Source organism: Plectropomus leopardus, chromosome 11 (assembly GCF_026936395.1).
Source record: "Plectropomus leopardus strain MGB_pleo_1.0 chromosome 11, ASM2693639v1, whole genome shotgun sequence".
NCBI classification, from domain to species: domain Eukaryota; kingdom Metazoa; phylum Chordata; class Actinopteri; order Perciformes; family Serranidae; genus Plectropomus; species Plectropomus leopardus.
In genome coordinates this window covers 29,885,468-29,900,525 of record NC_142186.1, presented here as the reverse complement: position 1 = coordinate 29,900,525, position 15,058 = coordinate 29,885,468, and the positions used below count along the sequence as shown (strand labels likewise).

Below are 15,058 nucleotides of genomic sequence, written 5' to 3'. Positions count from 1 at the left end.
CCAGGGACTCGGAGGGCCCCAGAGCCTCTTTTTGTGTGTTTACATGGACATGAATAACCTCCATTTCTGTGAGTATGTGAACTCCATATTTTGATTATGAGAAGCCCTAATGTGCCAGCTGGAGAACTCTGAAAGAAACCGAGACTTAAATGGAGAATATGAATCCACCATGATTTCCCCCTAGTTTCCATTAATTTGTTGCATGAAATTATACAAGGTCCACCTGAAATGTGATCTCATCAGCTTCTTTAACGTGTGTGCTGTGATTAAGTCTTTTTTGTGTTGTCTTATATTGCTGGCTGCTGCTGATTGTGCATGTTTTCCAGATGGTTCAATGGTTTTTGGTTGTGGAATGATTAAAATATGCACACGTGGGGATCTCAGCAAGTTGGTTGTTTATGCTCACAAACTCAAATGTTGGCGAGCATCTTTTCCCTTAGTTAGTGCGGTTTGTCCTGCACCTTTGCCTGTTGTTGTTGTTTTTTTTTGTCAATTCAGCCTATAATCAGAGATGACAGAGCTTATTGGCTAATTAAAAGTTGAATAGACTGCCGCCTGCTGGTATGGTGAGTTATTTCCTCCCGGTTAGCCGTTGACTATAGTCTTTATTGTGTGTTTATGTGCAACTTTTTGGCTGAGACACAGGCAACGTGAGGCAACGCAACAGTCAGCTTTAGTTGCCTTTAGTTCTTTGAAGTCGGTTTGGTGGGCTGAGTGCTTTATATGGAATTTGGGCCCTTCAGAAACTGCCACCTTTTAAGGGTGGAGTCAGGGCCCGGGGGTCCAATATTTCTTCATCCGCCTATGTATTTAGATGCCTAAATGGTACATTACTGAAACAGCTGTATAGCATCAGATACTGCAGTCAGTTTTTAACAACAGGAAAAGTTAAACTGGAAAAGTAAAATCCTTTAAAGTTTTGGCAAACTTGTGGAATTTAGTTTTGTTTAATTGGGTTAAATCTTACATTAAGCTTCTGTGGATATCTCTCCAATTCATGCAACTTGACAGCAAATTTATTTTCAGTAGCTGTCGACATAACATAGCTCTATGTGTCACATGACATTTTGATTACAAAATAAATAATTAACAGTATGGTCATGGAAATGTTGTCATGGTCTTTGAGAAGTCATTGAAAAGCTCTTTTTTTTAATTGTTTTTGGGGGTTTTTTTGGATGAAAATGTGTGAGAAACCTGTAAATAGCAATGATCAATACTTGTGATTATGGTCAAAGGGGGTTCAATTACAGCAGAGAAGAAATGGTAAAAGATACGAAGATAGATAGGTCTTTATTTTTTAAAGATAAAAAATAGTTCCTTTACTTTTATGTCCCAAACTTCATCAGTAAATACAAGAAATGCCAAAAAAAAAAAAAAAAGTGGGTGCGAGGGTGATCCTGGAGTGGAGGGTGAGCGTGTTGTATGTTTATTGGTTGGAAAAATGTACCATTTTGAAATAATGTCAAAAAAAGACAAACAAAAAAAAACCTTAAACCCCAAAAGCAAAAAGGAAACACAAGTAGAAAATTGTCAATACAAACGGGATTTGAATATCTACATAAAATACAAATGCAAATTGTGCTAAGGTTACTTAAAAAGTTAAAACAAACAAACAAACAAAACCTAACTTATAACGTGCATTATTTTCATTTCCGGCACATTTGGGTGTTTTTTTTTTCTATTGTGCCGTGACGGTTTTCTTCAGTTGTGACCCCCTTGTGTAATCAGGTGGATTCCTGATATTTGGCTGCAGACGGTTGTGTAACTTTATCCCGCGTGTGTCCTTGTCTTGAGGTCTCGAGGTGGGGCTCCCAATCACGACTCCCGTCTCCCACCGACGCGCACGATTTCACCCATAGCTTCACTTTTCCAGATGGAGCTGGCCTTGTTTGTGTGTGTGTGTGTGTGTGTGTGTGAGTGCGTGCGTGCGTGCGTGTGTTTGTGTGTGTGTGTGTGTGTGTGTGTGTGTGTGTGTGAGTGTGTGTGTGTGTGAGGGAGAGACTTGTTTGTTTATACAAGGCCCTGGGCTCGGCCTTATCTGCTGCAGCCACTCACGCCGTGATTTCAGACTTTCTTCATCGGGTACTTTTTGTGTGTGTGTGTGTGTGTGTGTGTGTGTGTGTGTGTGTGTGTGTGTGTGTGTGTGTGTGTGTGTGTGTGTTTGTTTGTACGGGCCATTGTTTTTTTCGAATGGTTTCTAAAGATACAGAGATTTTTTTTTCTTCCTCCCACCTCATTAGAAACCGACTGCTCTGATTTCAAAAGCCCGCACTTCATCTCCACCCAAACTGCGCCTCCGTTATTTAGTCCCGCCTGTCAGACAATCAGAGTGACCGCAGCTCTGAAATATGTAGAGAATAAAAATAACACTGCTCATTGTTTTGGCTGCCACTTATTCAGCTGTTTAATCGATATCCTTATAGTTTTCTAGAAGAGTTTATAATTATATATATATATATATATATATATATATATATATATATATATATATATATATATATATATATATATATATAATGTTAGTATACTTTTATGTTCCCCTTGATATCCAAGTATAACATTCGACGTAGTAATAACCTTTCTGATGCGCTAACTTCCTGCTATAAGCTGCTGTGACAGTATGCATCCCATTTTCAATTCATTTTCAATTAATCTGCTCATAGTATTCTCGATTAATTAATTAATCGTTTAGTCTAAAAAGCCAGAAAACGCTGAGAAACATCACTTTAGTTTTACAAATGTCTTGTTTTGTTCAACTAAGTGTTTAATTATTTGATTAAAGAAACACATTTAATTAATTGTTGTAGCCAAATTGTATTCCTGTTGATCGATTGATCAGTTAATTGACTAATAACGCTCGGTTTTTTTTCTAGTTGTTATGATGCCTCTTTTTAACATCTGGCCAAGGACATCACCTGCAGATGGCATCTAATTTTAGGCTATATTTTTGCTGTTTATCCACCAGCATGATCCCTGACATAAATCGGCCCTAGTGAAAAAAGAGAAAAGAAATATTATAAAGGTGTATTTTTATTTGTGGGACTCAACAATGACATTAGTGTGCCGTTTGAGGTCAAATGAATTTATAATAATAATAATCATTGTTGTTAAAGGTGTCCCTTAACAGTGAACTGATTTATTTCCTTTTTAGTCACTATTAATATAATCTATAAATAATCCCACAGTTTATGGACGTGGCTTTAAAAAGTATATATATTTAATATATCTCTATTACACTACTAAATGTTATCAGTGGTGTAAGTATTCAAGTACAATTTTGATGTACTTTATTTGTATTTTATGCTACTCCACTACATATCACTGGGAAATACTCCATACATTTATCTGACAGCTCAAGTTATTTTCAGATTAGACGTTAGAACATGTGATGACTTTTTAAAATTTCATATTCTAACTAACAAACTGGTAATTTATATAAAGTATGACAGGATAACTAGCTCCACCTCTTTAGACTACAACATTAATTGTAGGTAACAATAATATGGAAGCCCATCTCAGTAAATAACAACCTTAACGTACTCAGCCAAGCCATAGCATAAATAGTTTTGTGTTTGAAAATGTATAATAGGACCCACAACATTATTAGATATTAGTAATAAATAAGTGTTCTTTGCCATATGATTGCCTCTTTGCATCATATCATCGTGCAGCAAAGCTCTCCAGTTAGAACATTTTCCAAAAATACGCCTCAAACTTAAACCAGGTCAAGCAAAAAGCTCCTGTGAAGGACCACTCATGGGGTTGGGGGTTATATTCAAAAACTGTATTTACTCAGTTTTGGGAAGGTTCTTTTTGAAATGTAATAGGTTACATATTACTAGTCACCGGGTTTAAAATGTGACAAGTTATGCAACTATTTTAATTACCTCATCAAAGTAATGTTACTTGTTACATATGATTACTTTCCTCACAAATGTTTTAAACAAGGCAATAAAGCCGAAAAGACCTAGAAACATAAGTCTATAAATGTTGCCCTCAAATTTGTCTCAACAGCTTTGCTGACCCACGTTGTCCAAAATTACACCAAAAAAAGACATTCTTGGACAGCAAAAAGATACAAAATGTTGTATACAATATCTAAACTTTTTACTAACTTTTTTTTTCATTCTAACCTCTTTGTAATCACCAACATTTTAATCACTAACTGTAATTTAATTACACAGGCCTATTTTTCTCAGTAACTAACTGATTATAATTACATTTATTTTGAAATTTTATTAATGTGTACATGTAACGAGTTACTCCCCAACACTGTATTTACTGAGGTCTATCTAAAGATTATGTTTCTATCTATAGGTCCCATTTGAGTCTTTACGTGCCTTTAAAAAAAAAATATATATATATACACGCACACACACACACACACACACATATACATATATATATACATATATACATATATATAATAGTGTATATTTAATATATAGCTATATTGAATAGTGGTGAAACTAATATTTTTACTACAATACAGAAAAGTTTGGGTACTCAGAGGAGGGCCCCCAAAACAAATCCGTTTAGGACACCCAAAAGTCCGGGGTCGACCCGATTGTAATTTTATATTAATAAAAATCTGATAATAAAGTATTTAATATGGTAACATCTAGGGGTCATTCTCCTGCTTATACTTTTGATAGTCATTTATGTTGCTGAAAGTGATTTTACAGTGTGATACTGATACGTTTACTAACCAAAACTTGTAAATACTTCTTCCACCACTCATCCATTCAGGCTCGTCGTGATTTACCGGAGGATTGCGGCGTCAGTGAGTATTTTATGAATGAATGTTTAGTTGCTTGTTGCTAGGGGAGGAAAGGGAGGGCGCGTCTGACGTCACGTTGTATTAAACAAACCCTGCTGGTCACGACGCAGAGCGGGGCACGCGCCCCTCCCACGTCCGCTGCGGTTATAACGGGACCGGGCCGGCCGGACACTGACCACTCGCTGCTGTACGTGCACGCGGTAAATATAGTGCGTTAATTTTGGGAGAGAAAGTAAGAGATGTACTGGGACACTGTCATCAAACCTGGAGATAGAAACACAGACAGCAAAGACTCGAAAATAAAGGTGGGTTTTCACATTTATTTATTAATTTATTTTATTAAATTATTGAGAATACAGAAAATCGCATTATTCATTCATTATAGTCAAATAATTTATCTCACCTAGTAAAGGAAAATATTTGGTCCATATGACCAAAAGTAGTAGGATTTCAGTTGGGAAAAATAAGAATGACTGTGTGGTCTCTTGTGTTGCATCCAATGACAAAAGCAATGCACTCACAAGTTGTAAGAGCGTCAAACTGAAAAGGCAAATAGTTATGATCCTGAAAGAATTGCTGCATGACTGACTTTTCCCAGCAGCACCTAAATGCATCAGAAAATTAAGTTTTTAAAATAGACTCCTCACAGCTGGTAACATGTCTTTGACCAAAAAGATAAGGTTAATCCATTAACACCTGGATCAACATCTGGATCAGTGTTCTTGAGCTGCATTCAGATGCCTTTCACAAGCGTTTAAACCTCTGAAGAAAACTATTTTTAATTCTTTTAAGTACAGATTTAAAATCATGTTACAGAATAAGAAATATACGTACACACATATTTTCTGATTATTACTATTTGTTATCACTTTTTTCTTATTTTCAAATAATTTTTCTTGTAATTTTTTTGCTAATTTTTGGGCAATTTCTTGTTGAGTTGATCATCACCTTCTTCCCATTAAAAAAAAAAAAAACAAGCAAATTTGCTCAGGTTCCAAAGGATTAAAAATGTTTGTTGTTTTTGTTGCAAAATATTAACATATGCAAGGCTTTTCCCATGTTACCTCTGCTTCTGCATATTGATCAGTAGTGAGAGTTGCAGTGATGATCAGTGTTGTAATGTCTGAACACAGATGGAGATTTGCCAAACTGGATATTACACGGAGGACTTTAGGACGCAGGAAGTGCCAGCTGGCTTTGACTTTGCATCTTATGGTGAGTTCAGAGTCCCGGTCGATACTCTCTCCATCACAAGTTAAACATTGTGACTTTTGATTGCTGAAAGTTCAACTATCAGATAGGTTTTTTTTTTATGTTTGCGTGATCTGTTTCCTCTGAACCTGAGCAGCTGAAGGACAGAGGAAATATTTGTGCAGACTGTATCATCACATCTGTCACAGATTTCTCACTGAGACCTTGACACCCGGGGGCTTGGCCAGGATAACGGGGTGCTGCTGTGCTTTATATATATGTGTGTGTGTGTGTGTGTGTGTGAGTGAGAGAGAATAGTGCTTGAATGGGCTGAGGTAGGCAAAGACGGCGAGAAACCGGGTGGTCAGGTTAAAGACACTCCCCTCTCTGTCTTCCCTAATCCTTTCCTCCAGACTTCCTCCTCCAACAGATTTAGAGTCCCCCTCCCCAGACCTCCATCACTACTCTGTCACACTCCCTCCACTGGCGTTTCCTCCTCTCTCTTCCTCCCCCTCCCTCCTGTGTTTCCTCCGCGCTGCCTCCATCCATTGAGCTGAAAAAAAAGGAGTGTGCAGTGCTGATTCGACAGTAAACAAGCAGCTTTTTCTTGTGTCAACATCCACCGTCAAGATAAAAACCCAAACTTACAAGTTCATCCTATTTTTCTTCTCTTAATGACTCTTTTGCTCGACTGTAAATAACCTCCTGCTTAAAGGACCACACCAATATTTTATTTTTTTTTTAGCATTTTTGGTCGTTTTTATAGAAATATTATATTCAGAAGTTGGAATTTTTTTTCCTATGTCACACCAGAGGCTGTGTTATATGGAGCTGAAACAGTGACAGTAATCTTTGGTGTTGAAAAATAAACATTGGCATTGAAACATATTTTATTTATATTCTGATTTTCAAAATTCATGACAGTCTTTGTCAGTTTTTATTATTCTTTTTTTTCAATAATTATTTTATTATTTTCCTTAACATCAACATATAAATCCTGTTGACTTACCATAGACTTAACTTTTTTTTTTTTTCAATCTCCCCTGCTGGCACTGGATGTCAAAATAATGTCAGAAAGACTCTTACAGACTTAAATGAAAATTTAAATGTCTAACAATGTTAGAATTCCATGTTGTTTAGCACATTTACATAAGAGTAGTAGTAAGTAGTCAGTAGTAGTAGTAGTTGTAGCAGTAGTAACATAGGAGTCATTTACTGTGACTTTTGTGTTTAAAATAGTTTGGATTCACTAAAGTCACACAGTAACACAAAATAACTGATCGAAGCAGCAGCAGACCAGCAGCTCCTGTGTTGAGTGAGTTTTTCTCAATGGACTCTGGTGGCTTTGGCAAGAGCAGAGATGGGGAATTTGGGAACTTCCTGCTAAAATTGGTTGTCAGAAGGAAAGGGAAAGCTGTGAAAATACTTTCAATATAATGCATACCTAAAGTGATATTGAATATTTTAGGTACTTTTTTAGGCGGCTAAAATACGTTTTGCTGCAGACCCAAATCCACAGCGGTACATTGCTTTGCTTACATGCCTGACTCAAGCCTGCTTCTCCAAACTGGGCTGTGCAGACTGACATCTACTGTTTGTAATACACTGGTTTTGGATAAAGTCATACAACCCCACTTCAAAAAATCCAAACTGTCCCCCTAAAATTCTTGCTGTGAAGGAGGTAAACTCGTAAAATACATTTTCGTATGGTAGTTGTGCAGAGATGCCAGGCTCTGGAGTCTGTAGAGGGCTGTAGGTGGACATTCCCTCCTCAGTATACAAATTATATGTGAGTCACAGTGTCCTTAACCCCTTCTCTGAAACTCCTCCCCTCAATGCCAAAACAGTGACAGAAAGGAGAATTTGTAAAAATAAATATATTAAAACTTTTTTTTAATAAAAGTGAGACGTGAGGAAAAATACCAGAAGATTGTTTCTAAAAAAACAAAGTGTCAAAGTTTCCTTATTTAAGGCCAATTTATATTTACGATACCAAAACTTATTGTCTCTGTTCTAGCTTCAGATAAGCAACAGTTTCCGTTTATTTCAGAAAATTAAATTGTTATCTTAATGCCTTAATTTAGCTGTAAATCAGTCCAGGTCTTCTATGGTGCAGCATTCAATGATGTTCCCACATATGAAATTTGACACTCGGCTGCCAAAAAGTAATTCACTCTCGACTTTGGTTGTAAGAAAATCAAAGTAGAAAAACAAATTATTATCAAACAAGAAAATCCAGAGAAGGATGATGTGAATTTATCACAATAACAAAGTTGCTCTTCAGCCAAGCAGCTCATCTCATGTCTTTCAAGTCTGAATTTCACCAAGAAGAGATTTCAAAGCAGGCTTATAGCGCTTCTTCTGCATAATAACACGTCTTTGACCAAATAACAATAATAAGTGTACAGGTATGAAATCTGATATATTACCATTTTTAGTCTCCGCAAGTACATTTTCACACCTTGCTTTAATAAATGGAAGCCAATAAGTGCAAACTGGGGATGAAATCAATCCAAAAAACTGTAAAAAATGTTAAGAATTAATGTGCAGTAAAACCATTGGTGTGGTCCGTTTTTAAAAGCGCTTTCCTGCCGTCGTCATCACTCCATCACTGACTCCATCTGTCTGCGTGTGTTTAACCTCCAGACTGCCCTGGTGAAGACCTGTCTTTTCTGTTAGACAGTAAAGCGCCCGTGCAGCAGCCGTACGTCACAGAGAGCAGCTACCCAGAGCCACCGAAAGCTTCTCAACCATACGACAGTAAAGGTGAAACCTCGAGATACACAAAAAACACACCCTTATGGTTTTTAAAACTTTTTTTTTTTTTTTGACTTATCTCACATTTTTTGGTCTTTTTCCCCTCAGTAAACACCAGTGACACTAACCTCTTCAACCTGGACTCATACCAGGAGTTCAGCTGGTGGGCCTCATATCCTCATGGTGAGTTTATGCTGTATTTCATTCATATTTGAGAATTGAGACAAAACCTTATTTATTTATTTTTACTCTTCAGTCAGGCTGGGAAAATAGGTTTCAAAATCCCAAAGTCTTTACTATTAAACCTTGTAATGAGCCAGTGATTTATTTTTTCCTGAATGCATGTCAGAGGTTAGATTTGATGGAGTTGGCGTCTTATGAAGTAGACAAAAAGTTTTATATTCATTAATTTCACCGCAGTTGTAGCGAGTAGACATTTTATTTGGTGAGTTTTTTTTAATTTTATTTTATTTAAGTTGCAAAGAGTTCTCGTAATGCTAATCAAAGTACTCGTTTTAAAACCATAAATCTTACTCCATTTTGAATAAGAAGGCCTCTGGAGGTGATCAGTTATGGTTGAGACACACCAGACAGCGATATATTTTAATGATTTTTTCAGAAAATACAACTTTTCCGATGAGAGTATCCCAGTAATAAGTCTTAAAACCTGGAAATGAGTTAGCATTTCAGCGCTCCTGGTTCCCCCTCGTCTCAAAGTTAATGTTTTTTTTTTTTATGGGCTTTTGATTATATTCCTGAAATAAGGTCTGTGGTTAACACAAGCCAAAGAGACTTTAATGTTTTGTTATAAACATAAGAATACGTCAGTAAATGCCTCGCTCATGAACTCTGAAGCTTTTATTTTTGTTAAAAAAGGCTACATGAAACTACAGAACGCCATCACGCTGAACACGACTTGTTGTGGTGGCGACATTAAGTCATGTGACCGTAGTGTAGTTTGGTTATTGCCTAATGTTAGCTTTTTACTCCTTTGGATTACATTTAGGCTTCAAAAATCCTTTAATTGGTGTTCATAAGCAAATATTATCTTGCTGGACAAAATGTGTAAGAATCATCAACTTATGTTTAACACAGAACTTATTTTCTGCAAAAATCCTTTAATTGGAGAACTTAAAAACAAGAAATCAGATCTAAATATTTTTGAAATCATACTTATTTTGTATAAATAAATCCTTTAAAAATAATTTCTCACTCCAGAAACAGAAGAAGTGTGTTTAAAAGTTATCTGCACAGGGGGTTTTTGGACATAATATTTTCCCCCAATTCTCAAGAACAGGTGATTAAATTTAGCTTGAAGCAAAAAACACCTGAAAATGAGTGCAATAAGTTTTTTTTTTCAAACATAATTAACATAATTTATAGCATAATTTTAATATAAGTTATAATAATTAGATATTTAAATATAGTTTTCTGGACATTTTTCCTGTTAATTTCTAATCATTTTTCTTTCCCTCTTGCCCTTTTTTGTCTTTTTATTGCAATTTTTTCAGGTTATTTTCTTGTCACCTTTTGATAATTCTTAATCTTATGATTTGCAAGTTGCTCATGCATGTAGATCCAAGTTTTAAATGTTTAAAATACATTTTTTTTTAAAGGTGTTTCATTTTTGTGACTACCTTTCTGTTTGACGTACAGATGGGGTGACAGTAGACCAGTCCCAAACTGGATACCAGGAGTCTCCACAGACATACCAGAGCCTGGTGCCCCAGAATGGACAGTTCAGCCCGGCCATGGAGGGCAGCCACAGCCCCTTTCTAACCGCAAAAGGATCAAATGCATTACAAAGTGAGACATTTCGCCTGTAAAAACACCCTCCCACTGGTCTGATTTTTGCATGTTCAGTGTGTGATTCTCGTGTTTGTTCCAGGTGAGACGGATCAGGGTTACTCGTGTCACTCCTCTGAGCTGTACGAGACTGACGGACAGAGGCAGCCGTCGTCTTTCTGGCCTGAATATTCCTCTCCCAGCTTCAGTGCCCCCCTACCACACCCGCCTCAGACCTCCTGCCCCTCAAACCTCGTCCCCCAGTCCTCAGAGCCATACTGCCCCCGTGTGGTCAAACGCAAAAACGCACACCCCCAGAGGCCAGACAGGGAGGGCCACATGACGGGGATGTCAGCTTATCCAGGTTTGCGTTCTTATTTCTTGCTTTTCAACTCTGATAACTACTTTACAGATGAAATTCTCACACAAAAGACATGTGATTATAAAACACGATGCACTGATTAAACTGCTCAATTGTGTATAAAGTACTCAAAGATCATCGCCCCCTTGACCTACTACAACATCAAACTGCCACATTAATTCATCAGTAATAATAATAATCCACTAATATAGACAGCATGACACTCACTGGGGACGTTTTTCAGCAATTTTACCTTTAAAACTTTTGTACATTTTTTTCTGAGAAGAAGCTAAATATGAGCTTGGGAACTATTTTTTTAACCTGCACCCTGTTTTCCCATGTGTTTGTGTTTAAGGGACTAATGGAGACTATTTTTAAAATTTGTCCAGAAGGCAAAACAGTCTGCAATGTAATCCGTAAATGGTGCCTGTTTTTGCGACCAACAGGCTCTGATTATTATAAGCAGGGTTCATAGGTCATGAAAAACCTGGAAAAGTCATGGAATTTGCAAATAGCAATTTCCAGTAATGGAAAAGTTTTTGAAAACTGAATTAACCCTGCAAGTTTTGGAAAAGTAATTGAACATTTTGTTTAACAAATCTGTATAATGAGACACATTGTGTTGAAAGACCGTTGAAAATTCAACTATTATTTCTGTTTTACTGTTTCTGGCAGAAATAAATGGTTTGAAAGCATATTTTCTTTTAAAATTGCCAAATCCTTTTCAAGAAAAAAAATCAACAACATTTTCCTTTGATAATTTGCAAATGAATAAATAGATTGTTGTCTTCATTAATCGCTTTGACACAAAAACATGTGAGTTTCCCTTTCAGTATTAAATTTGAATTTCACATATAAGTGAGTATTTTTATGCTGCTGTATTGCTTCTTTTACTGAAGTAAAACATCTGAATACTTCAACATTTGGTTACAGTAGGTTAAAAAAATAGGTTGCCGTTATAACTCTGGTTGGAACAGATTATTCAGTTTATTCATTCATTCATTTAGGTTCTGGTCCGATCCAGTTGTGGCAGTTTTTACTTGAGCTACTTCTGGACTCTGCCTGTCGTACCTTCATCTCCTGGACGGGAGACGGCTGGGAGTTTAAGATGTCCGACCCCACAGAGGTGAGAATCTTGTTTTGAAGTACTATGTGGCAGTAGTGGGGAGAAAAACAGAGTATATTTACCTAAGTGTTGTATTTAAGTGCAACTTTTGAAGTACTTGTACTAAAGTATTTCCATTTCATGCCACTTTGTGTTTATACTCAACTACAGAGGTAAATAGCCTGTCGCAGTTTTAACAACTGTATTTACTTTTCATTTCATAAAAGAAATTATCAACATTTAAAGTAGTCGTTTCCAGTCTTTTTGGACATTTATCAATATCAGTGTGTATTTGGGGCCGTGGCCACATTTCACACGTCAACGAGTTTGTTTGCAGTTTCACCAAAGAGACATTTTCTCTTCACTTCTCAGATGGTTGAAAAATCCACAATGTTAAAACAAATCTTTGTATCAGAGCTTTGTTTTTAAACCTTTCCAGTCACCTTAAAGGGGAACCCAGACCCTATTTTCACTTTTTTGGTGCGTGTGTGTGTGTGTGTGTGTGTGTGTGTGTGTGTGTGTGTGTGTGTGTGTGTGTGTGTGTGTGTGTGTGTGTGTGTGTGTGTGTGTGTGTGTGTGTGTGTGTGTCTGAGTGACTCGTGGGAAAAGCAAATTTTGAAAATGGTTCAGTATTGAGAGAATAATGTAGCCAGCAGCAGCGAAACAGGCTGCAACATAACGAGTCAGGGAAGGTGTGCCCCATCAAGAATGTGATCGCTACCTGACAGGTTTATTCATGTCAGAGTTGTTTTGTTTATTTTTTAAATCACCCAAAAGAGAAAAAGGGGCCTCCCTCCTTATTTCCTTAATAATCAGCAAAAATCTTTGAAGAAAAAAAAATCACTTTTTTTTTCTTTTAAAATTTTTAAAAAATTAAGAAAGAACTTAAAAAAAATGCTTTACAAACCCGCAGGTTTGGAGGGCATAAAAAATAAGTCTGTGGTTAAAAAAAAATAGTAATTTAAAGTTGTATGCCCCGCCCTACAGTTTAAATGAGACTTTCAAATAATGAAGTGAAGTATTTGTACATTTTGCATTGGCAGTTGAGTTAAGAATCCGATTGCTACACGCAGGGTTTATTCAGTATTTTTTTTAAAGACTCACCTCAGTTGAACTCTGTTGATCCTTCAGGTGGCCAAGCGCTGGGGCCAGTGCAAGAACAAACCCAAGATGAACTACGAGAAGTTGAGCCGCGGCCTGCGTTACTACTACCACAAAAACATCATCCACAAGACGGCGGGCAAACGCTACGTCTACCGCTTTGTCTGTGACATACAGGGCATGCTGGGAAAGACAGCGCAGGAGGTCCTCACCAGTCTGAACGTTTTGCCTACAAACACAGAGTCGTGGCAGTCTTTGCCTGCGGTTCCTGCAACGACAGGGATGTCAGAGCACAGCAGCGAAACATGGGCGTCACAGTGAGAAACGGGTGCCGGGACTCTTGGTGCTGCTGGCAGAAAGTGACCAGCATTTTTTAATAAAGTACTAAAGCCCACAAAGTGAACTCTTATCTCCTGCAGCCCCGACTGAACCACAGTGTCTTCATGGGAGGACATTGTCCTCGCAGGCAGACCAGGAGCCAGTTTATAGAAGTATGGAGACAGATTTGTCTCAATATTATGTGTGTGAGCAGATTGATAATCTGTGTTAATGTGTAATCTGTAAAAGTAAAACACCCTCTAAAAATACCAAAACACAGATTTGTAAACTCAAAAAAGTAAGCAATATTTATGTACGTAGCTCCTTTAACAGACGGAGGCTTTACGAGGACAAATACAACATACAAGAGAGAAGGTTTACAAGATTAGGTGACTACTTGAAAGGTAGCTTGAAGTGCAAAACTGTTTTGCATATTACACAACACGAATACACAAAATATTAATAAAATGCAGACCTAGTGCATATCCAGTTTTAGTTTACTTTTAATAAATATAATTTTAATCAGTTGCAGTTACTGAGAAAAAATATGTAATTAAATTATAATTATTAAACAGAGTTCAGTGGGGGGGTCGTTAGTTAATTTTCAATTTATTTTTGTGAATTTACAGATCTTATTTTTGTATTTGTGGAAGTTTTATATTTACAGATTCCTCATTTACACACAGATTGTGGATCTCCTCACACATATAATAGTGAGGCAAATCTTTCTCTATATAAATGCTGCATTTCAGGAAAAGAAATACCCCAAATTCCTAAATTCATGCTTCAGTCTTTACAAACCTGTTTTTCTAAAGTAATAGATCACATTGAATCTAAGTTTTACAATACTTAATTACTTACTCTCAGGGCTAAATAATTGCAGCATTTAAGCACTATAGATATACTTTTTTGTAACATCATATCTTTATTATTTGATGTGTTTCTAAGTAAAAATTTGATTTGTAAATAGTGTTGATATTATTGCTATGTAGACTTTTGTGCATTTATATATTTTTTTAAACACAAAACTCATGTCTACCTCTGTTGCTAACTAGAAAAACATAAACAGAATATTTTTGGGTGCTCACTGTGAAAGTTTGATCCTGTGTGATGACGGTTTTGTGTAAATAAACTGTATATAAACAGAGCGGTGTGAAGTCTTGTTATGTACGTGCTGTTTAGTTCTCCATCTGAGTATTCATGAAAATATTAAAAAGTGCGTTTATGATACTCAATGTGAATTTCAGGTTTCCTTAAATTGCTTTAATTATCTTTTAGGTGGGTATTACTCATAATTTTGGAGAAATTGTATCACACATTGTAACACATCTAAGTTAAATGTTACATAGACTTGTATTTGACATTTATAACTTAAAAATAACGTAGGCATTCACTAAAGAAAAATAAAGCCTGTAATGAAACTTGTACATGAACAAAATTATTTAAATTACTAATTTTAGTGGAAAACTATTGCAGCCAGTGGTTTAATATTGCATGTAATCAAATTAAACTGAGAATATCCAAATATTGATTAAATCAATCAGTGTGAAACTGCTGCGTGTAACCTGCGATATTGTTGGTTATAGAATTATTTCTATTATTTTGGTTATTTAGAAAGTGAACTGTTTACCCTAAAGCTTTATATGTTTTTGTTTGTTTG

At 36.4% G+C, this 15,058-nt stretch overlaps 1 protein-coding gene across 2 annotated transcripts; it reads left to right on the top strand.

The window, feature by feature from the left end:
• The first annotated feature begins 4,941 nt into the window (after window positions 1–4,941).
• On the top strand, window positions 4,942–14,545 carry etsrp (ETS1-related protein). Of its 2 annotated transcripts, none has more exons than XM_042489108.2 (8): window positions 4,942–5,085; window positions 5,914–5,995; window positions 8,651–8,737; window positions 8,837–8,911; window positions 10,385–10,534; window positions 10,617–10,877; window positions 11,882–12,000; window positions 13,111–14,545. In XM_042489108.2, the coding sequence occupies exons 1-8, from the start codon at window positions 5,020–5,022 to the stop codon at window positions 13,399–13,401; spliced, it is 1,131 nt and encodes a 376-aa protein (XP_042345042.2). In that variant the 5' UTR covers window positions 4,942–5,019; the 3' UTR covers window positions 13,402–14,545. The 2 variants fall into 2 exon arrangements, with proteins under 2 accessions (XP_042345042.2, XP_042345041.2); XM_042489107.2 differs by having other exon boundaries at window positions 8,618–8,737.
• Window positions 14,546–15,058: the final 513 nt, after the last annotated feature.